Source organism: Sturnira hondurensis, unplaced genomic scaffold (assembly GCF_014824575.4).
Source record: "Sturnira hondurensis isolate 20B ecotype Veracruz unplaced genomic scaffold, ASM1482457v3 Scaffold0018525, whole genome shotgun sequence".
NCBI lineage: Eukaryota > Metazoa > Chordata > Mammalia > Chiroptera > Phyllostomidae > Sturnira > Sturnira hondurensis.
The window spans coordinates 10,965,016-10,989,717 of record NW_028091156.1 but is presented as its reverse complement, the minus strand read 5'-3'; the positions used below and the strand labels follow the sequence as shown (position 1 = coordinate 10,989,717).

Sequence of the window (24,702 nt, the reverse complement as noted above, 5' to 3'; positions counted from 1 at the left end):
ATTATGCACCTAATAAATATAATTTTTTAAAGATTTTATTTATTTATTTATCTTTAGAGGGTAAGGAGAGAGGGAGAGAAACGCCAATGTATGATTGCCTTTTGTGCATCCCCTGCTGGGAGTTGGCCTGCAGAGAACCGGCCTGCAACCCAGGCATGTGCCCTGACTGGGAATCGAACCTCGATCCTCTGGTTCGCAGACTTGTGCTCAATCCACTGAGCTACACCAGCCAGGTAAATGTAATTTTTTATAAATCTATTGCACATTTTCAATTTTTATTATCCCACCATATTTATGTAAATACCATGCTGGGGGTCAATGCATATCCAAATGTGAGGGTGAGCAGGCCAGGCCACATGAGACAAGGCATTTCCGAACTTCTAATCCCAGTCTTCACTTCAGTCACCTCTTCCATTTTTTATTTCTAAAGTGCATGTGCTACCATTCAAGTAACTAGGTGAATGTCAAATCCAAGTAACTAATAAAAATTCAGTCAAATGACATTAAGGCTAATGTAATTGAATTTATTTTTCATGTTTTCTTTCATTTTGAGCAGCATTTGTAATTGTTGTATTTGTATTATAAAATATATCATTGGTCACAGAGAAGTTTATAAACTAGCTTAACAAGTAAGACTCAGATAATAAGTTACCTGACAAAGTGGCATCTCATTTCTGGCCACATACATGTATCCTATCATCACTGTTTCTATTGTCATCACTGACAGTAAGAAATATGGCGACTAAAGACCCCCTACCCACCCTCCAAAAAAGAACAATGTCATCACTTTAATTTTGTTAGGAGTCACAAAAATTTTTATTTAGGAAAAATATTTCCTTCAATGTTTATTAGATCATTAATTTTATTTAAATGAATAATTTATTTTTACTTTTCTGTGTAGACCAATTAAAAAGTATGCCTCTTTCTTTTCATAAGCAAACTCTCATTCTGCATGGCAGATAAGAAATTAATACTTTATTTCCTTCTACCTTAAAAATTATGAAGTTTTCCTCCACGGATTAGTTATTTTGGTATGAATTGTTGTCATGCTGCTGTTATTTAAAAAAAAAAAGTCAGTAGAGATATGGACACATGGGAAACAAATCATAAACTACAATACTAGTTTATAATGAAATATATTAAACATTGTTTAAATATTAAACAGCAAAATACTCCTATATTAAATAAATAAAACCAATTTGTCATGTGGAACCATAGGCCAATACCACCAATAATGGGGATGGTCTAGTGCAAAGGGTGGCCACGAAAAAGAAAAAAGTTAAGGAGAAGAAAACACATTTAATACCAGTAATTCTCAGTCCTTTCTGAACCTGAAGAATTTGTCCAAAACACTGCTGACCAGGTCTCACCCCAGACAACTTAGACCAGAACCAGAACTCAGGAGACGGTCTTTTGCCAAGGCCCCCACATGGCTGCAGCCTGCAACGAGGGCGGACAGCTGCTGGTGGAAACCTGGTACTTCTCACTGCTCCCTGGTGCAGAGTGTCCGTGGAATAATGCAGTGGAGCTTTCCATATCCGCTGGGGTGAGACAAGGGGCCTGGTAACATAACTTACGGGTGAGTCAAATCTATTAATGGGTACTTCATTTCCATTTAAGTGTCTTTGAATGCCTCTTTGTTCCCTGTAATTCTGTATTTTCAAACTCCCAGACCAAGTACAAAGTACTTTATGTTATGCTGAAAATACATCATTGATTTATGTGTACAAATATTTCCTGAATGCCTACTATGTGCAAGGCACTGTGATGGCTGCTGCTGTAGGACCTGGAGTCATGAACAGTGACTGGCTGTGAGTTAAGTTTTCTGTTTAAGAACTAATGCCTATAAATTAATTACACAGACCTAAATAAGGGATTGAACTGCCGAAAACAGAGAGAGACAAAGAAAATAGGTACATGCTAAGGTCGGATTTTAAAATACATGGCGTAGCATATTTGTACTTTTCCTAATGTTCCTTACAGTATTTCCAGAAGCCTCTGAATACATATAAGGCAAATTCAAGATAGAAAAATAAATCCTGTTTAAAGTAGATGTTCCCAATTTTAACCACACTCTGTTATCAAGTAAATTTCATACATGACATAAGTATAAATACTAAAAATCTTTATAGAAAGGTAGTTCATGTCCACTCGTAGTAGTCTCAACAAGTAATCTTACATTAAAATATTACAGATCCTAGTCCATGACTATTTCATCACTGAGAAAGTTTATACAATACATAATTTATTTTGAAAACAAATTTATATGCTGAGATATTCTAATGTGAAAATTTTTTCTCTTATTTTCAAGAAGAGGATGCAGAGAAGGAGGGGGCTGAATCTGTTCAAACCTTATAAATACTCTAAAATCTTATCATTTTAAATGCTGATTGCTTCTCTTCTGAAAAACCTAGTGAATTCCACATGAGTAAGTCTTGTTTTCTAACCCCTATTGGTATGGACTTTCATGGTCAGTGAAAGAGTGAGTTAAGTGCTTCTCATTTTTATGATAGCATTAAATTTACAAATGAGGCTAGACAATGTCAGCTGGACATAAGAGTTAGATGTTTACCAAAAAAATAAGTCAACCTAAGAGAAATCACTTGGGGGGGAGAAAATGGAGGGGAGATATAAATGATCAGCAACAATTCTGACGGTAAAAACTGGAAGTCAAGTTTCAAAGTTGCTTTTAAGTGATAAAATGTGAAATTAAGACTCAAGGAAAAGGCTCATTCGTTATACTATGGATGCAACACTGTCTAAAGTAGAGAAGTAGTAAAATATCTTACTAAGTTAAAATATAGGTTTATATTTCATACGATATTGAATACGCACATAAAAATACCAGTGTTTTTATCTTGTTTCTGTTCAGACACTTACTTAAGCAAACGTGTTCTTTGGTGCCTGGGAGAGTTTATCGGTATTCAGGGACAATGGAAGGTAAGGACTGAGGTCAACATGCCTAGAAACAGAAGACTCAAATCCCATGCCCTGTAAGTTAAGAATCAAAGGTGGATTTATGGGAAAAGATAAGGAAGTTAAAATCACATTGTAGTAGGACTCATACATTTCCTTCCCCCAAATCATACTCTGGCTCCCAAAATAAAAAGTACTATATATAGCCTACAAGGTTTTCAATCTGTGTTTTGAGATGTTTCAAGTGGAAAGATATCACAGATAGAAATATATCATTCTAAGTTGTAAAATCCCCAAAGTCAGTGAGAAGCATGTACATTCATTAAATGTATTCAATGTTAAGTAAAGAAGTCTTGAAAAGGCTGAACAGTTCAACCAAAGCTTAAGAACTGTTCTTGATTTTTCATTATTCCTTTTTAAATAAAGAGTAAGTATATAGTATACATACAGGTTGACATTTTGATTCATTCAAAATAGTCACATCCCTTTGCTTGGTTTTGCAAGTTCCAGAAACTAAAATTTAATACCATTCATAACACAGTATTTTCAATAAAAGGAATTATAGAGCAATGAAAAATCAGAAGCAAGATGGCTTAGAGAGCCATATAACCTCTAAATATACACACATTTATAACCTGTATTTATTTTCTAAAGAAACACATTTTAAGTAATGCTAGTTTAACCAATGGAGAAAAAACTTCTATCAAAATATACAATTTCCGTTACAGACTAGAAGGCTAATATTAAAAAAATAGTTGTAGGCCAAAAAGTTTGCTTATATGAATGACGGGCACCATCCCTTTGAAGCATAAAGCATCAAATGAGGTCTTTTGATCGATGTGACCTTCTTAATTGTAAGTTTTTGATAAATTCATAAAGCTTGACTCTCAGGCAGTCTTTAGATCAAGGTATATCCAATGCTTCTTAATCCAGATTTGCACAAGGGGAGATGATGTAATTCAGAATCTCAAGTGGGATTTATGCTTTACCATGTACCTGAAAAATAGTATTATAATAAGTTATAATGATTATTGAGAATTTTAGGATTTTTAAAATATTACATGTAAAAATAAGTTGACTTTTTAAAAACAGTGAAACAGGGTATTTTGTTCTCTTAAATTAAAAAAAAAAAAACCTGGAAACCTGCTACTGTAACTTTTGGTAATATAAAGACTTCCGAAGTAAACTAGAAGAAACATTCCTCTTATTAAAGTCTGTAATCTAAGAGCTTCTGGATAGAATTATACATGTTCCTTTTTACTACATTTTCAATTCTCATCACTGGGTAACCTCAATCACCTCTGACTTTGAGGGAACCCACAGTATTCAGTGGGAAACTTAGACCAAGAAAGTTAGGTTTTAATGGGTGCCTCAGAGAGAATAACAGACTCAGCGGTATTAACTGTGATTATTTTCCAATTACAAAACTGGTATTCTTGTAAAGGACTTTAATAACTCTATACTAGAAATTAAAACAAATTCAGAAACTAAATTTCATGAGTTACCCTAACTCAAATCCAGAGTTAGAGACCTCGTGTTGGAAAAACCACAGGGATCACTTAACCCAAGCTCTTGGTTGGAGAGAACACAAGGTACAATGGGGCACACAGTCAGACCACAGAAACCCAGACTAAAGTGCAGGTCTTCTGACTCAGACTTTAGTTGCTTTCTACAAGCGAGAAGCCCTTTCTCCACCTGTTTCTGAAGTCACTGTAACAGACATTTATGACTTATCTACTGTAGTTCAGCATCAAATTAGACAGTACTCAAAAAAATGGTGTGGGGAGAAATGGTTCACAACTTTAAGGAATGTAAAATCTGACTGGAGAGATGGGAAGTCAACACGACAGAGCAGAAGTAAGTGCATTTCAGAAGCAGCATTACCTATCCAATGTTTCCCAGAACCGTAAGAAAACTGGTCTGTCCAAATGACGTTTGTGATAGCTGAGTTCTAACACTGTTACGTCCCATTTCTGAACATTTGGATCTAGACGAACTTCATCATATTTGAGATGGAAGGCTTTAACTATATGGGAGGAAATATTTTTTTAATTCAAAGTGCAATCAAAATTATTAAAGTACTTCATGAAAACTAAAAACACACGATGCAGACATTAGCGCCCCCAAATAACTTAAACTAAAACATAAAACTATTTTTCTTCCACCAACCAAAGCTACTATTATAACCAAAATGAATTTTGACATTGATGCTAGAAACTGTGGCATCCTCAGAAACATTCAATTCAACAAACATTTACTGAGGGTTGTATATACAGGCCAGCCACTGGGACTGAAATGAGAAGTGAGATAAAGTGCATATGGCCCAGTGAAAAATAAGAAAGATAATTCAAATGCAACATGATAAAGAAAGGTAGGATATTGCAGAAACACATGTGGGCCCCTTACCCAGACCATGGAATTTAGAAAAGGCTCCCATGGGCAGTGATGTTTAATCTAAGCACCCTACTGGTGAAGCAAGAATGAGGCTAACATAGAACGAGTGGCCCAGCCAGCAGGGACAGCATGCTCAAGAAGGCAGTTCACTTTGGAAACAGAAGTGATTCAGTGGAACCATGTGTACACGGTGATTAATGCAGAGATCTGGAGTGGCGCCCGCTCACAGGCCACACCAAGGAGCCCGCACTGTGAGCTGGCAGACACAAGGAGGCAACACGAGGTCTTCAGCAGAGAGCAAGGCCGTAACACCGAAATCCAGAGAAAGAGGCAGATGCCATCAACTAGGAAAAAATGTGCGTGTGGCAAGACAAATAGTCAAGAGATATGCAGGGGGTGAGAGCTAATGGGACCTGGCAAGAAATGATGAAAAGGAAAAAAGAATAAGACAAAAACCCAGAAGGCCTCTGGAGAAAGCTACCCAGATATAGATAATTCGATGATTTAACCTCAGTGGAGCTGTTGTTTGACACATGCACACAACATGGACGACATTTAGCCTTTCTTTCCATTTTCTACTTTTGTTCTAATGTAAAATATGACTCTTCCTCTCACCACTGTCATCTAGTATTAGGGTTTTTTTTAAAGAAAATGATTAACTTTGTTCATTTTTTGATAGCTACTTTACAGATTGTTTGTCCCATGATGCATGCTGGCTTACTGGCTGGCTGGCTTTTGGTGTTAAAAACCAATCAAGGTCCAATTCTTCATGGAAATCCCAAATGAACAATCATTTGTGCCCACAAAAAACCCCCACAAACATTATTTCTAAATTATTTGCTTTTATAAATAAAAGTCTCTCATTGGACAAATTACTCATTTTGAATTGAATTCAATTTAATGAATTTAAACCAGTTCATTATAGGGGTTTTCTGTCATGATATCAGAAAACCCACCTTTAAAATGGTTTTTATGGGTAGAAAAAAATTTTGATTGTCTTTAAATTTTAAAAAATATCTCACATCTCAGTATTTCCTATTCTGCTTAACACTTAACACTTTTTTTGGTTCACTTTTCTAATTTTCTCAATATGATTACTTTAAATCACTCTTAAAAATATGTATTAATTGTATTTTTAAAAATGATTTACCCAAAGCAACAAAAGTATACAGTCCTCCTTAATAATTTCAACAGATTTAGTTTATACAACATTTGTTCTTCCAACAGAGGAAACAAATTTTTAAATTAAAGTGGAAATATCAGGGCCCAAAAGTGTAAGCCACAATAAAAAAAACACAAGGTTTCTCTCATACAAAATATTTCATTAGCACGAAGTAATTGTGGCAGGCAAGCAAGCTTACACCAAGACATTACCACAAAATATCTTTCTTTTTAAAAAAATATATCTTTCTTATTAAAAAAAAGACTTAAAGGCTTTAAGCATCAGCAAAAAGTAAAGGAGAAACAAGCTTTTCAGAAGCCAGTCATCTGGTAACACAGTGACTACCAAAGCAAACTACTTCACACAGTCCAAAACTGCTCATTTTCTGCAACCTGCATGAATCTTGTCAACATTTTTTTATGGGAACAAAAAAGCAAACAGAATTAAGATAGTGCTCTTGAATAATAGTTAGAAGATAGAATGATGTCAAATGACAGACACATAATACAAAAATTATTAAATGAAAATTCTTTTTAAATGATAACTAGCAAAAATTTGAAGAAATCATCACCTAAAAGTCTTGATCACAAATGTATGTTGCCACCTCAAACACAATAAAACATACTCTAGGAAAGCTGTATCTAGTTACAAGCTCAAATTTCTCATAATTCTGAAAAGAATTTATTTGGCAATTTTATGTAAGTCCATATATTTAGGATCTCTAAAACTTTGTCACTTATAAAGAAAATGCAATTTTTTGCCACGGCCCACACAGATGTTCCCTCCCATGCACCCTGCTGTCTCCCCCACGCATATAGGCACTGCTGTGTTCAATGCTGTGCGGAGTGGGGGTGGGGGACCAGAAGAGCAAGCGAAATCAGAAAAGAGATCAATAAAAAGTAAGAGATAATATATTCCTAAGTTTCTGACTTGGGCAAATCACTCAAAAACTAACTGTGGAAAAGGCAGTTTGGGGCCCAGGGAGAGTGCAGGACTCTCAACTGCCCAGGGAACAGGCTGAGCCCGATGTGCGATGGACCTCCCATGAGTCGCCTGCTCATCCATCCTGAGCTATGGGGCCCACAACACCAAGCCAGAGACTCAGAGGACAAAGACGGTGAAGGAAAGCCATCAGAACTCCTCAAGAGAGAGAATTTGTTAAAAAAACAAACAAAACAAGAGCATAAATACGTGGCTGGAAGCCAGAGGAAAAGTAGCTAAGGAATCTGAGAAAGCAACAAGTCACAGGAAGGTAACATTTTAAAAAGGAGAAAATGTGGTGAAGAGAGTCAAATTCTGAGGACGTAAAAAATATCTATTCAATATTTGGGTCACTGTTGAGTTTGGTGGGAACAGTTTAGCAGAAGACAAGAAAATGAGACCACAGTGAATTAGGAACTGGAGAGAAGAAAGTGAATAATTGGTAGAGACCATTCTTTCAAAAGCTTAGCTGTAAAAGAAAGAAAAGGAGCCTGAAGGAAAGGTGAGGGGAAGGGTCTGCTTCATTCTGTTGCTCTTAAGATAGACGGGGCAAGAGCACTTTCCTTTTAATTGCTGGTAGAAAGGAGTAGTAAAGAAGACTAAAGAGGGAGACTAATTCACAGAAAAAAATCATTACTAATAACTGTTTTTAAAATGTCTCTAAGCTCTTACACCTAAATTTCAGAAATTAACAATCTGAAAATGACAATTAAAACATCATTATACTCTTTAATGAAATTTAGAGAATATTTATATCTTGAAGACATTCTAATCATAATTTTTACAACACTATTCAACAAGACGGTAGGTAAAACACAGTATTCACGTTGACTGACATTTTACTTTTTAATAACATTCTCCATGTCTCCTGATCTTTTAACTTTCATTTATTAACTATATGCATCACTCAAGTTCCAGAAATAGCATAAAAAGCAATCCTCATGTTAGAAATACCAGAGACCCTTACACAATTCAGTCTTCTGCGTGTGGGCAGTTTCTGGCCGGAGGAACGGTGGGCCCACTAACAAACCAGAGGCCGCTGCGAGCAGGCTGCCCGCAGAGCAGCGCAGTCCACACTCACACCAGAGCTGGCGTTTTTAATGAACATTTGTTTCATGAGAGTGTTTGCCATAAAGGAGTTCTATGCTACTAACTTCACTGGGTACTCAAATTCAAATAATAACTGAAATCTCCCTACTACCAAAAAACAAACAAAAAACCCAGGCTAAATTTATCTACTTTTTATTCACTGAAGGTACAAGCCACACGAAATCCACTCTTTAACAGATACCTGCTGAATGCTTCCTCTACACCACACTCTTCGGTGCTGACGAAACAAGAGTGCACAAGGCAGATTAGGCTCCTCCCATCGGGGAACTTACAGTAACGACATAGGCTGGCCATCAATCTTAATTACAATGTATGGACATGCAACAGTATTAATGACTTTCGAGCAGCCTAAAAATTACTAATGTTGGAGGACAAGTAATAATTCATGTATACAGAAGACATTAATATTTTAAAAAGGCTTTGAAATATTTTGCAGGTGAAAATTAACATTATATGTTACTGGGAATCGTTTAACACACATATCTACATGCAGAGACACAGGAGACTCTTAGCCTTAAATAAAACAAGAGCACGCCTATACTGAATCAGCAGTAATAAACAGAATCTTACTTTTAGCAAATATGTCAACTGGTGAACCATCAGGCAAAAGCCACGGCCAGCCTTTGAACTGCCACGCAGGCCCCTGCACGAACACGGCCACAACCCGGTCCCTGCAAACAGAAAGGGGGTGAGAAGAGTGGAGAGTGGACAGGCAAACGCACGCTGTGATCCTTCAGGTGAGAGCCTTGTCACCCTCCACGAGGCACAGTGTCCTGCCCACACCTGGGAGGCACATGGGCAAAGGACCACAACTGCCTGCTGCTCTGTCGTCGTCAGACTCCACAAAGAACTGCTGTGCATCCCAAGTATTTTTCCCTCTAAATCTTTTAAATGTAATTCATCACATTCACGGCCTATGTGATCTTTTACCCTTTTTTAAAAAAAGGTTTTATTTATTTATTTTTAGAGAGAGGGGAAAGGAGGGAGAAAGAGAGGGAGAGAAACATCAGTGTGTGGTTGCCTCTCAAGTGCCCCCTACTGGGGAACTGGCCCCCAACCCAGGCACGTGCCCCAACTGGGAATTGAACCAGCGACCCTTCGGATTGCAGGCCAGCACTCAATCCACTGAGCCACACCAACCAGGGCTCTCTTCAGCCTTTTGTTTCTCCCCTTCTGTTGCAGTAACTACAGTGAGGGCCCACTTCTCCAAAGCAACAGGCAACAGTAGCTGATATATTTATTGAAAAAGTTGGTTTTAAGAGACAATCATTTAGCCCTGGCTAATGTGGCTCAGTTGGCAGGAGCATTGTCTTGTAGACCAAAGATCATGGGTTTGGTTCCTGATCAAGGCACAGGTTGCAAGTTCAATCCACAGCCAGGGTATGTATGAGAAGGCAACCAATTGATAGTATGAGAAGGCAACCAATTGATATTATTGTCACCAATTTTATGAAGCTATAAGGCTTTATTTTTGACTTCTGATTATTTTAAAAGTAATCTGAGTACAGAAACCACAGACTTTAAGTTTTTCAATTGTTTTACAACTGCTTTGCTCACCATACATTCTTTAAGTTTTTCTGAAAGCAACTTGTTTTTCCAACCATTTAATTTTGTTCTCATAAAAAAAGCCTCACAAATCCATTTCTGGGGCCTCATATTTCATTAGTTTACAAAATACTTAATTAACTTAAGAAGTCATAAGCATACTGCCATAAACAGCTTAAGCCTAGAACCAAAGAGGTGGGGACAAAACCCAACTTGACTGTTAGTGACCGTCCCCAGGGCACCTCCTCTGTGCCAGCATTGGTCTTAGTAGCTCACATGTGACTTATGTGGACACAGCGAACCCTCAAAAAAGTTCTGGAGACGAGCCCAGCACCACCCCTCTCACAGAGGAGAAAAGGAACTGCTGGGCACACCAGAAAAGGAGAAACAGGAGGGGGTGAGGAGGGAGGAGGGAGGTGGAGACAGTGAACCTCGCACACTGGCTGTGCCACTGTCCCTGTGTGAGGATCAATAGATCACGAGAACAGCCACTCGGAATTAAGATGGAAACAGTTTTGACCTCAACACTCCTCCAAAAGGCCCTGAAGATGCCCAGTGGTCCAAGGTAGCTACTGCCCTGGTTGAAGACCACACCCATCCAATGCAACATCGAACCAGGTCTATCCTCTAAACAAGTAAAAAACGCACAGCAAAAATCAGTCACAGCAGCCCTAGCCTGTGTGGCCCAGGACACTAAGCACTGGTCTACAAACCAGAAGGTCCCCAGTTCAATTTCCAGTCAGTAAATTAAAATCCTAAAAATCAGTTACTATGGAAACTCACAGCTGGGTTAAAATAAGAATTAAAATTCTTAATCTGTTCAAAATCTGAGACTAAAATTGTACCTTAAATAAAAAAATTCCCTGCTTTCAAGGGTACCTACCCACTATGGCCAAAACCATCTTTGATAATGGAGCACACCATTAAATAGCCTCTTACTTTTATAACATAACTTGCACCACACAGCTGAAAGCTCAAGGTGCCTGCCAACTAAAGGGAGTCTGCTGGACAGAGGTCTCCTGAATCCTACTAGGTCTCCCTGAGCCAGCAAGGCAGCAGGGTGATGCAAACACTCCTCCCAGTGAATTCCCGAAAAGACAACCAGCAAAGCAGAAAAGTACTGCTATTCCTACTACGACACCAGCGGCTGGGAACCTGGTGAATATGCACACACACTATTATTCTGTGACACAGATATGGCACCTGTACATGCTGCTGCTTTCATTTTCTGCAAATAATAGGATGCAAATATGTACCATGCCCATATCCTAAGAGTTTTAAACTTAATAGTGGAGATTCTTCTCTTACTTCATGTAATATTCAACGTGTCCTGCTTAGGTACTGGGGGAGAACTATGAAACAGGAGCCCTCTATTCTTCAGTACAGTTTACTGCCAGTGGTTTGACTTGAGTGGGTCTGAGGACCAACCAGGGCTACAGAGGAAAATTCCACCTAAGGTGCTGCGCTCTCTGAGCCACAGAGACACGCTCTCGCACTTGTGGTTTCACTCCAGCCTCAATCAGTGACACAGTTTTAAGGTAACTTATGTATCTGAGCTTATTAAGGCTCTTTATATTATATGTAGCTCAGTATTTTATTATAAAACATTTTAATATAATAAAAGGGCTAAACCAGGGTAATCGCATTATTTTTATTAAATCATTCCCTTTTAATAAATGCAAAAATGACTTGACTTATTGCATCTTACCAGAAAACCTGGATTTTCCAAATCTAAAATGGAGACCTCAGAGCATTAGTCTGCTTGCAAGTGGTGCTCTAAAAGCTGATCCAAAACAAACAGACAAGTGGAAGGAATTTCTACCAAGTTTTCCAGAAGTCAGTGCTTCTTCCTACAGGTAAAATGAAGTTTCACTATCCAAAGTAGAGATTTCAGTAGGTGTCACTGGACTGTATTACTGATGGCCAAGTTAGGCATCACCCCTGGTTTCAAAACAGGCTCTATTTATAACACCAATAAATGTGTTCCTTGTTCACCCCCCAGAAACGCCTGAGTACGCAAAGAGGTCACCGTACCAGTCCTGAGGCATGAGCTTCAGGGGCTGGTCCACCACGCGGTAGGGGACAGTGACGCTGAGGGCGGTGCCCCCGGGCTGCATCTGGTCTTTTCTCCTCTGTATCAGAGTCTCATTCTCCCGCTGGCAGCCCTGTTTCTTCTTTTCATCTGATGGGACAAATCTTTGAAAAAAGAGAGAAAAGGTCAAATAATGCAGTGTGATAAAAATGGAAAATTAAATCATACTTTTTGATTATTTTTTAAGTATTAAGGTTTAAACCCAAAACATTTCTTTTTAAATTAAACCTGCTCTGCGTGTTTAATAGACCACAATGCTCAAGGAGTGCGGGTCTTCTGTCTGCACATCCAACAGGGGGCATGGGCATGCTCACCACTGCCGTGCCAGGGTGAGTACCTCGCACCGACACACAATTCATACTCACCGGCACTTGGACCTCTTCAAGGCGACACAGAAAACCCTACCGACCCTTGATTTCTCAAGGACTATTAGAGGGAAACTTTATGATAAATTAAAGGAGGGCTTGAAAGGAAGGTGAAGTGGCTGGCTAGGCTCCTTCCCAGACAGGAAACTCAGCCAGCCTATGAACTTCACCAAATGTCCCCTTTCATGGTTAATGCTTCAGCAAAATTAGAAAATGCCATAAATTTCAGGGATGCTTTGCAAATTTTTAAGTAAGGAAATTAGATCAGTGTATGCCAACTGTCTGTTATAGTAAATGTTGCTAGTAATTTAGTAAATGAGCAAATCTATGTAGTTCAATTATCTACTGTACCATCAACCTTATTCTCAAAAATAATTCAGCAAACTGCAGAGCTGTTGCCAGCTCTAGCTTTGTTAGTATTCACAAAGCATTTTAAAATAGTGTTTAAAGAAATAGAAATATATACACACACACACCCCCTCCTACACAGTCTATTGGCTAATACAGTCTACACTATCTGAGCTACAGTCCGCCCCTCCAGTTAAACAGGGCGATGCCCCGATGCAGTGCAATCACTGCACTGAGGGTCACCCTGCTCTCAAGTCCCAGAGAGACAAAGGAGGACAGGGATGCAGGAAAACTTGCACTGGGTAGAATCCCTTGAAAATTTCCAATCCCACACACTGGATCCACCGTGAAGTAATACTGTAACCCTGAGAGCTGTTAGTGCAAGGTGACTGTGGTCACAGTGAACTTCACTTCCAAGCAGAGTGTTTTCACATCCATGGCACATCTAATGAGAAAGCTGAGACTGCTATGTCATTTAAGGATTTCTCCCAGATATCACTTTACTGCCTAGGGAGGGATTCATTCATGAAAACTCATCTACAAGAAAATATGAGAATGAGGCTACTCCTCCAACAGGAATAAATATGTGCTTCCTGCACACCACATTCACTTCCTTTCTGTGGATTTCTGCATACACCGTAGTATGTCATGGAGCGCATATAAAACATACAGTGACATTCACAGACAGGTAAGTGTTCACAAACATGCACTCGGTCTAAGCGCCACTCCAACTGGGATCAAAAAACACCTGCACTGGGCTGGACCCTTCCTCGTGCACTTTGCAGGAAGCCTGCCATTCATGGCCCAGGATCCATTTTCCCTGCTCTAGGAATGCACACCAGGATTGCACTGGATGTGCTCTTGGGGGTCTGGCTTCTGTCCCTCAGTCTGAGGTTTTCAAGATTCCCCCAGGCTCGGGTAGCGCACCCTTTTGAATGCTGGAGAGAAGGCTATGGTAGTTTGTTTATGCATTCCCCTGTGAGGGACGTTTGGGCAGTTCCACCGTTGGGGTTGTAACAAATCCAACTGCAATAAACACCCTGTGTGTGTCTTTTTGTGAACATATGCTCTCATGTCTTACATAAATACCTATGCATGGAACTGCTGGTCATAGCATAGATTTAACCTTACAAAACACTGTCAAGAAGTTTTCCAAAATAGGACAAAGCAGAAAGAACATTTTAAAAGCACCTCTGAGGTAACCAGCAAGAAGAGGACGCTTGTGCCCCAGACAGGAAAGCCAGGGACCCAGAACACTGCAGAATTCTGTGCATGGAAGGCACTGGCAAACTAATTAGACTTAAACTTTGCTGTCTACTCTATTTCACAGATTCCTGGGACAGGAAACAGCCCAAATTCTGCTCAAGGTAGTGTATCTCACAGAAACTCCTTCTTTCATGAAGCCAGAACTCTTGGGATATGTTTAGTATAATGGTAAACTGGAAACAAACCCACTACCCACCCTTTTTCCTGACTCTCACCATCAATTGTAGCCAACGTCACAGCAACTGCCAGGAAAATCAAAAGTCAAAATTGTAAACTGGACCTCAGTTAGATTTAAGGCAAGATTTAGCCTTGGCCACAGTGATTGGTTTAGAACAAACAAACCAGGCCAATGAGAATTAATCCTGCTGTTTTTGCTGGAATTCCTGGGAAACAGGTCCTACCTTGGTCAGTGATTGCTAACCTGGCATTTCTGATAACTGCCTTTGTCCCCAAAGGGGAGAACCTTCCTGAGAGACAGAGGGACCAACTCCTGATTGCATCAGTTCAGGGCTGAGCCCTGCTGTGCGCCCAAAGCCTCACTCTTTGAGTTCTGTTGAACCAATAAATTATTTTTAATAAAACTACTCTGGGTGAGTTTTCATCATTTACAACTAAAAGCATTCCAACAAACACAACCAGAATTACAAAACCAAGATGTAGATGGATATATATGATTTGAAGAAATATTTTGATGTCCATTGATTCATCCATTTGGTGTTACCAAGTATTGACAATCAATTTGTCAAAGAACAAAATGCCAATGGGATAAAGCTAGGTAAGTTCTAGCCTTTATGTTACTATAAGAACAAAACGAGCCCTGGCCAGTGTGGCTCAGATGGTTGGAGCATCATCCATCCCACAGACAGCAAAGTCGTGGGTCCAATTCCTGGTTGGGGCGCATGACAGAAGGCAACTAATTAATATTTCTCACATGGATGTCTGTTTCCCCTCACACCAAAGCAATGTGAACAATGTCCTTGGGTGAAGAAAATAAATACATATATACATACATACATACATACATGACAAGTTTATGGATATTTCCCAGGTTTTCATTTTTCCTAAATAAAAAAATTGAATTTTAAAACATACAAGAAAATACTATCTGGAAGTTAACTTCAAAGTGCGAATTTAAAGTGGTGTTAAATGGTTATGCTCCCAGATGTTCAGTACACACAAATGCAAATCTTTTCTGCAGTACCCCCACCGACATTCTGTAAATCAAGAAATTTCTAGAAAAACAATTCCAAGGAAATGAGTAAATGAAAACAATGAAAAACATTAAATGAATTGTAAAAAAACACAAGGAAATGAGGTGTCATGAATGAAACAACAGTCAAAAAGATAACTAAAAACTTCACTGATGCAATTGTTAAAGATCAACATCTATAACACAGCTTATAACTATGTAAAGGGAAAAATTATTTTAAAAGATCAAAGGTTTGAAAATGAACCAAAGAAGAACCACTGCAATCAAAAATTAGATTATCTGGATGTAAAAATGCAATAGATAGACTTAAAATCAGACTAGGGCATGGCCAAAGAAACAGACAACTTTCTAATTGTTAAACTTAAAGTATCAAAAATGCACGTGACAGAGAAAGAGATAGAAGACAGAACCATGTAAGAGATAGTGAAAGATGAAATGAGAGGTCTAAAGTGTATCTTATTTAAGTCCGAGAAAGAAAAGATAAAAAACTGGGGAAGGGGAAAGAACAAAGAAGTAGTATCTAAAGCAGAGATTTTGAACTGGTGTGCTACTAGAATGTGTAAAACATGCAACACCTCACTGTTTGGTCTGGGGCCAAACTGACTTCTTTTCTCTCAGATTGTCAAATGAAAAAGTGACAACAGCCACCACAACAGCCACCACCATCAGCCATCTGGTGTGAATGCCCTGTGTTAAACAATACACATATAGGTCATAGAATAGAGCTACATCATATGGGTCACATAATAAGGTTGCATCTGACTGGTTAATTCTTGGCACCAGAAATCCTTATATACAAGTCACAGGCACCTGACTTTTTTTTAAAAAGTCACTTTGGTGGAGGTCATGGGCATGGACAATGGTGTGGTGATTGCAGGACAGAGAAGGGTATAAGGGGGTAACTGTTAATGCCAAGAAATACAATAAAATAGTAAAATAAAGTAAAAGTCACCCTGGAGTAAAAAGAATAGGTAATTACTATTATTTCCTTTTTGTAAATCAATCAAAATCATACCTATTTTTGTCAAATCAACAAAAATATATTCTTTTGGTGTGCCGCAGAATTTCAGTAATTAGTCTGTGTGCGCCATGAGGCAGAAAAGTTTGAAAAATCACTGATCTAAAGAGATAAGAAACAGAACTGATGAAAAAGGTCAACCCATAAATTTAATTCTAATGAACCCCAAAGTGGCAGATGCATGAAATCTACATCTTGGTACAGAGATAAAGTCAAGATACTATATTTTGCCATGTACAGTGCGTACTTTTTGGCCCAAAGTTTTGAGGGAAAACTAAGGATGCGCATTCTGCATGGGCAGCGCTCAAGTGCAAGTGCACATTACGCATGTCAAACTACGGTACTCTTTCAAAAAAACCAGGTCAAGACCACCTCCACAGGACGGGCTGTCATACCAACAGCCAACCACTGTCACCAACAGAGGAAGACAATGGAGTATCTTCAAAGTAATGAGCAAAAATAAGAGACCCCTGCATCTTTTCCTAAGTGGCTGAGTCATTCTGCACTCTCCTGGTCCAGGGTCAACTCCAGCAACTGCTCGGCATGCTACCTGCCCAGGCCTTCAGCACTTCCTAGGGGTCCCCCCAGGCCATCTCCCCTTGCTGGAACTTGGCCAGAATCACAAGCAGCCTCAGACCAGCTTATTTTGAATACTTAGTCTCACTAAAATTCTCTCAAGGTCATGTTTATAAATGGGGAAGGTGCTTTATAATGCTTCCATCACGTATCCTTACTTCATTATTTAGGGTGGTAAAGTTTTGGGTGGACTTTATTTTGTTTTGTTTCTCTTACTTACTGTAGAGCTAGAAAACTGAAGAATCCTCAGTTTTCCATGAAACCTAACAGCATCTATGCCAACCCGAGCCATGGGTTACAGCCAGTACTGTAATTGTGTGGAGGAGGTTTCAATTATGCATTAATTACACAGCAAAGCCTCCAGCTGACTCACACTGCAGGGGACATGTCAGCTGCAATGAGGTGTTAAACAATGAAGGGAGTGTTTTAAACTTGGAAGAAAATTAGGCATGGTCTGTCCTAAGAATGTGGTCTGCTGAACTGCGTGGCTTCTTGGTAGCAAGGTGAAGGGGAAAGACACTAAAATTTACTTTGAGATTTTCTTTGCACTATTTGTTTTCTTCTATTATGAAATATTTAAGTATTAGATGTGTAATATGTTATAGGAACAATGGAAAGATTTAGAGAATAGAAAATCAAAGACAGAATTTTTTTAACATTTCAAAAACTTATTGTGACATTTCTGCCACTACTCAGACATATTTTAAAAAAGCATAGTTGTATGTTACTAAAAATTATGATAACTGTAAGGACCAAGTTCACAAATCGTGTAAGTATCCCAGAGCTAGGAAAGACAGTAAAGATCCAAATACAGTAAGTGCAAAAAACCCAATACCAAATATAATGACACTTCATAGGAACTAAAATCAAGTCACAAGTGCAGATGAGACTGCCATATATCAAAAAAAAGGAGTTTAAGACCAGAGGGAAATGCACTAAATAAAGTCACAGCTAACACGCACACACTCTGAATTTCAGGGAGGAAGAGTACAGTATTCTCTAATTTTCTCAATGTGCCCTGCCTCCTTTCTTCCCTTCTGGAACATTTACTCCACGCCCATTATCAGGCAGAAGCTGTTTCACACAATGGAGACAGAGATCACAACAGAATAACGGGTCCTCTCTCTGAAGATGTCCCCTGCAGCTGGAGGGCCGGGTTCCCAGCTGCAGGACGCAGGACACAGAGCCAGCACCGGACCAGAGCCGGGCAGAGCGGCATCTCCCACCCCACAGATGGAAAGGACAGAAAGCCTACTTAGTCTATTGGTTAGAAGGTGAAAAGGAGATACAGGAATACTCAAATAAAAGCAACACTTTTTAAAGTACTTAATAAAAACCATTTGTACATGGGTCTGACAGTTTCTTATTATCAAGTGTACTTCAAGAGGTAGTCAACAATGACTATTTTTCATCTACCCTACTGCAATTATTTGAGGAACTGTAGATCACCAGAGGAGTTACATGAGTAATCCACACTGTCAGAACACTAAACTTCACTATAAAAAGCCTAATAGCCCTGGCAGGTGTGGCTCAGTGGATTGAGTGCCAATTGGATTCCCAGTCAGGGCCATGCCTGGGTTACGGGCCAGGCTGCCAATTGGGGACACGCAAGAGGCAACCAATAGACGTGTCTCTCACACAACCATGTTTCTCTCCCTCTTTCTCCCTCCCTTCTCCTCTCTCTAAAAAATGAAAAGAAATAGTCTTTTTTAAGCCTAATAAAATATAATATTATAATACATAAAATCCAGCCCTGGCTGGTACAGCTCAGTAGATTGAGCACCAGCCTGCAAGCCAAATGGTTGCCGGTTTGATTCCCAGCCAGGGCACATGCCTGGGCCGGGTTCCCACTGGGGGACGCACAGGAGGAAGCCACACATTGATGTTTCTCTCCCCTTCTCCCTCCTTCCCTCTAAAAATAAAATAAAATACTTAAAAAATTACAAATGAAATGCCTCTGTACCCTTGAAACCTATAATTTTACTAACCAACGTCGCCCCAATAAATTTAATTTTAAAAATTCCTTATTTCCATACTGTTAATGGGAAGAAGACTGTTGAAAATTTCATTCAAAAGTACTAAAGAAAAATCACTTACTACATGGATAAACTTGTACGTACCAGGTTAAAGAGACTTTTACTATTTAAAAGTCACAGACACGTAAAATTCAATTTGATGTAATCCAAAATGAGCAAGTCTCACAAGCAACTTTGCTTCTCAGTTTCAATCAGCCAGAAGTGATTCGGAAGCAGCTCGATTTGCTTTTTGGAGGTGAGGTGCTTTCTTTCCCTTCCTCAAGAACTGTCATCATTATTTTTATGCAGAAAGGTAGAGTGTTCGCTCACGGTTTTTTTCAGGTATTAATTATGTCACTGAATGAACATATTTCCCTAGTTACCACTAAAAATACTTAACAAGAATTTAAAATGTCAGGCCATTTGAAGTATAAAATACTATCACTATTCTAACAGTGAATGTAAAAGAACCTACTCTATTCTGGAAGTTATATTTCAGAGTATCTGTAAAGCAGAAACTGAAATTTTTTTTCCACAGAAGAAATATGGAAAGACACCGACGAACCCCCCGCAGTGGCTCCCGCTGCGGGGGCCGAGACTCGGCGTGGCACTCACTTCAGGTCCTGGAGGAGGTCCTTGGCGTTGAGCATGGTGATCAAGGAGGTGGTGGCTGCAGGGATGATGATGATGGGCGTGCGAGACCCTGTCCAGACAGAATTTGGAAGGCAGCATGTATGTCATCAGTACTTTGGAAAGAAATTAGTTACCTTCCCAGTCAAAAGCTCATAAATTTATCATTTTCAATCTTTTGAGGTAAAAAACATCTTAAGTCAGCAGTGAAATTCAAAATACTCAATATTCAATATGACCTTCGCCCTGCTGGTCAGCACAGACACTCAGCACAAACATACAACGTAAGTGCACCGCAGTACTGGCCTGGCTCTGGAACCCAGATTACTCCCAGTGACTTTTAAAATACACTTAGAATCGCGTGCACAACCTCACCTTTCTTCTGATTTGGGGGAGGTCTTGCTTGAGAAACTGCAAGAGAAAAAAAAAAAGCAAACTTTTGAATGTTATAACTACCACATTCTTTGAAGCTTAAAAATTATTTATATTCACATATAACTAGTTATAACATTTTTAAATGTACTGCAATCTTCTCAAATAATATTATCTCTCTGCTTCATAAAAACATTAAAGTGGATCCTGAGCCACGTGGCTAAGTGGGTTGGGCACTGGCTCACAAAGGGAGAAGTGGCCGGTTGAATTCCAGGTCGGGGCACATGCGTGGGCTGCAGGCCAGGTCTCCTGTTGGAGCTCACGCAAGAGGCAACCAATTGATGTTTCCCTCCCTCTCTTTCTCCCGTAAATAAAATCTTTAAAGAAACAACAACATTAAAATGGTTTAGCCGTTATTCAGCAATCTGTAGTCGTAGGAGTGAGTAGGCCTGGTGATTGACAACTGACTGTAACACTGTACTGAAGCGCACAGACCACCCCAGAGTATACAAGATGGGGGAGGACTCGGGGAGGGCAACGTGCCTCACCACATTACAGAAAAAGGGAGTTACGGGGAGCTAAGACCTAAATTATTACCTTCATTTCTCTCTTTTTCAAAACGTCTTTTGTTTTTTCATTAAAAGAGAACATTACAGGCAATGAATCATATAAAGGTCTATATTATCTGGAGTTGCCCAAATCGTTAAGAATTGTGAACATATGTCACTACAGCACAAGTATTCAGGCCTTTTATTTGTACACAACAGACTTTATGATGCACGGATTTGTTGGCACACAAATGGTCATACCAGCCTAACTCAAGATGAATGTATTTTAGGGCTAAAATACATTAAAAGGGCTATCTATACACACAAACATACACGTTCAATTTTCAGTGTTTATTCAGAAAAATCAAAATATACTAACTGCCTTCCATGTGCTGTGTACTGTGCTTGCATATCTTTTTTTTAGTCATAAAAATTTAGAAGATTTAAAATTCTAACTAAACATCAGTTCTTAGAAAGATACCCTTTTAAAGGGAAGCACATCATTTTTAGAACACTACTTTGTACTCCTGTATGAACCCACTGTGATTGGACATTATTGAATTCAGTAGTATGATTCTCCCAGACACATAAAAACAGAGGAAGATATACACAAATACAACTTTACACACATAGATATTTATGGTAGCACTCTCATCTTTCTTATTGCTGAGAAAAAGTACTAAAACTCTCCAGTCATTTTTCGGATCGGGACTCATGGATACATCTGATTAGCTAGACAGTGTCACCTGGCAGAAAGTCCAGTCTCAATGAATGCGTGGTATCTGTTGGAGGGAGAAAGGCATGGCAGGCTGGACAGATACGGGGATGAACAGGAGACAGTAGCTGCTATGAGAATGACTAAGAGAAAAACAAAAGGACATCTTGGACTAAAATGCCACCAATGAGGTAAGGGAGCCACAGTGGTTCAGGGGGTTAGGGAAAACGTCACTAAAATCAAGGCTAAGAAGATCCACAGTAAGAACAAGACAAAATATAAAAGCTCTCAAAGTACAAGTAAAGTTTAGAGGCTCAGTAAAAAAATAACTACAAAAGAATATACACAGGCTCCTGGTAAGGACCAAGGCAGGGGCACAGCGAGGGGTATGCTGATGGGGGCCCGAAGGAGGGGGATGAGAGGAAGCCCTACAGCATGCGTCTCTACACACAAATGATCTCAATTCAGACCCCCATTTTGCCAATTTCTAGGCAAATTACCTCGGCCAGTTTGACTGCTCAACCTCAGGTGCCCTCAACTGTAACACAAAAGATAACAGTTTCTACACCTGGCCACGGTGGCAAGGATCTCCTGAACCAGGTATGGGCCCCAGCTGTTACAGCCCTGGTCCCCCTCCCTCAGTAGATGCAGGGACTGACAGTGTGCAGGCTCAGAAGCAGCATTTACTGTTGCTATGTTTGATTTCAAATATAATTACATTCTTCACTTAAATATGTCTTCAGAGCCCATGTACAAGTCACTCTGCTACATCCTTATTATTACAACGATAAACAAATGAGAAATAATCCCTGCGCTTAGAGACCCTCCAGTGTAGAGGTGGAGCGAAACCATACACAGGCCATGACACACAGACACAGAGATAGGTCTGAACAGGTACCGCTAAGGGACAGAGGAGTAACACTGACAGCAAGTGCCCTTGAGAAAAGGCTTAGAATTAGAAACCCCTCTCAAAGGAAGAAAAGGTGCCAACTTTGGAAAACAAGGGGTCCAACGGAGGGCAGAGGTGAGACACATGCAGATGCCAGCGTCCAGGCAGCTCCCTGGGCAAGCTAAGTGTGTACGGAAGCGCCACTGGAAGACGCGACTTTCAAGCCAGAAAGTGACACGACTTCACATTCACCTCGCCTCTCCTGTGAGGGAAAGACAGAGGGTTCGGGCAGGGACTCAAAGGAAACGACAGGAAAGTGGAGGCTCAGTCAGGGCTGTTCCTGTGGGGTGAGCACTGGCTCTGTACTGAAGGGAGTGCAGCGCCCAGACTGCCGCCAGCACCCGGGCTGGACCAGACCGCACCCTCCCTGTCTAGGCGCATCTTGCGGAGGACGTGGAATGATGCTTTGACATACACTGATATAGCCTTGACCAGTGCGGCTCAGGGGTTGGGCACTGTCCTGCAAACCGGAAGGTCACAGGTTTGACTGGAGTCAGAGCACATGCCTGGGCTGTGGGCCAGGTCCCCGGTCAGGGGCACGTGAGAAACACCCAATCCATGTGTCTCTCCCTCTCTTTTGCCCTTCCCCTTTCTCTAAAAGTAAATAAAATTTTTAAAAAGGAGACACATGGATCTAGAGTAATGATGATGGCTTACACATGAGTTGTGGTGGTGGCGACAAAGAGAAAACACATGGATCTGGAATACAGAAGGTAAACCTGACAGAACTCATGACATTAGATGAGAGGAACAGCAAATCTGAAGAATGAAAAATAACTCCTAAATTTCTGGCTTCAGAAACAGAGTTAAGGCTGGTGCCTTTTATTCATGAAACAGGGAGTGTGAAGTTAAGACATCTCGGGGAAAATACCAGGAAACAAAGGCTCTAGATCCGTTTTTAAAAGCCTACAGCACATCCAAATGCTAGGCAGTTAATGTAAGACACCAGCGGAAGAGATGCCTGAACTGGGGATATGAGCATGAAAGTCACCAGCACATCAGTTTACAACTACGGAAGGAAGCGTTCCGACCGGGTCTGCCCGACACAGTGGACAACTCACAGCACAAGCAATCTGAGATACGCAGAGGGCTAACTCTCCATCGCACTAACAGAAAGCAGACAAACTGAACTACGAGCCACCTGCCCATGCCAGAAGCTCTACAAAGTGCAGGTAAGAACTGGGACTGGAGGAGTAAGGCGTGCCTGTGTGTGTCAGAAAGGGGGGCAGGTGGGGTCACCTGCAAGGCAGTCCTTCCGGCTCCCAAAGGAAACAGCAGCCAGCCCAGGGCCACACCCACCAAGGCTTGTGCTTCTCCACCCACTGGGAAATGTGCAGCTCAGCAGTCACACTTCCCACCTTTGCTCAGTACGGTTTCTAAAACAGTGATTCCATAACCCTATATGATAAATGGTGCACACATCTGAAACTCTAAGCAACAAAGCAGCATTATGAGTTTATTAATATTATGAAAGCTTTATGCTTTCACCAGGAAAACACATGCCATCATGGGACTCAAACAGGAATCAGTGAGGGGATGGTATATGTAAACTTTTTAAAAATGTTTTTCTAAAATCTTAAAATCATTTTCTTAAAAATTTTCTTTACCTTTTCAAATATACCTACCATCTGTACATGTTCTTATGCTATTAATTTAGAAGTGTTTTAACTATAATTTTAATTCCGTCAAAGCATTATTAACAACAAAATTGTTTCACTCTTGTGATCACTTAGAAAAAAAAACCTGTCTATTTTCACCTGGTCTCGGTACTGGCTGTGCTGCAGGAGTCTGAGTCTTCCGGGCCGACGCACCCTCCTTTAAAAGAATAAAGAATGGCATATGACGTCAAAGTTGCTTTACATAATAAACACTTTCATTCAATTACTGGGAGTAAATTCCATACCTAGTTGTTTCTCAATCAGTCACCCCACTGAACATGCTATGGTCCTAAGAGTGTAAAATGAAATAAATAACTTTTCCTTATTTTTTATGCTATTGGTCATGAAGTGAAAATAGAAACTTAACTGGAAAATAAATTCAAAATTGTTACTATACAGTAGTTATTATAAGCATACTATTTCTCAAATATTCAATGATTTGTTTAATTGCTGACAATTTTAACATCTCAACTATGTCATTACCTGTTTTTAATCAGGTCAATCTTTTTTTCCCTTCAAACAGTTTTGAAATGAGTAATTAATATATAGCCTCACATTAGAAAGATGTAAACAAAGCCACAAACACTTCATATTAAATGCCTTTGAAATATTCAGGAACAATAATCCCATTTACAAAGATGAGATTTGGTATATTTAAGAGTAGATGAAAATATCTTAAAACTGACTGATGCCAATTACACTACAACTGGCCTCCAGGGGACCATCAAATGGCACCCTTCAGAGTACTGGGGGGAACTCCATCGGACCCAAAACACCAAGATCCGTGTTTCCTGTACTGGAAAAGAATGGGTGGTTCCTCGGGGGAATACTA

The 24,702-nt window shown here is 39.8% G+C and overlaps 1 protein-coding gene across 1 annotated transcript in view; it reads right to left on the bottom strand.

Annotated features, from left to right (window-relative positions):
- Nucleotides 1–1,066: 1,066 nt before the first annotated feature.
- CDC73 (cell division cycle 73) overlaps nucleotides 1,067–24,702 on the bottom strand; it is an 82,619-nt gene continuing 58,983 nt past the window's right edge. Inside the window, exons 11-17 of the mRNA XM_037069519.1 lie at nucleotides 23,970–24,027; nucleotides 20,004–20,039; nucleotides 19,614–19,701; nucleotides 12,143–12,304; nucleotides 9,134–9,234; nucleotides 4,801–4,942; nucleotides 1,067–3,912 (exon numbers count right to left, since the gene is read on the bottom strand). Of these exons, the coding sequence (XP_036925414.1) occupies nucleotides 3,876–3,912; nucleotides 4,801–4,942; nucleotides 9,134–9,234; nucleotides 12,143–12,304; nucleotides 19,614–19,701; nucleotides 20,004–20,039; nucleotides 23,970–24,027 (624 nt within the window). The 3' untranslated portion in view covers nucleotides 1,067–3,875. The remainder of the gene's footprint in view (nucleotides 3,913–4,800; nucleotides 4,943–9,133; nucleotides 9,235–12,142; nucleotides 12,305–19,613; nucleotides 19,702–20,003; nucleotides 20,040–23,969; nucleotides 24,028–24,702) is intronic.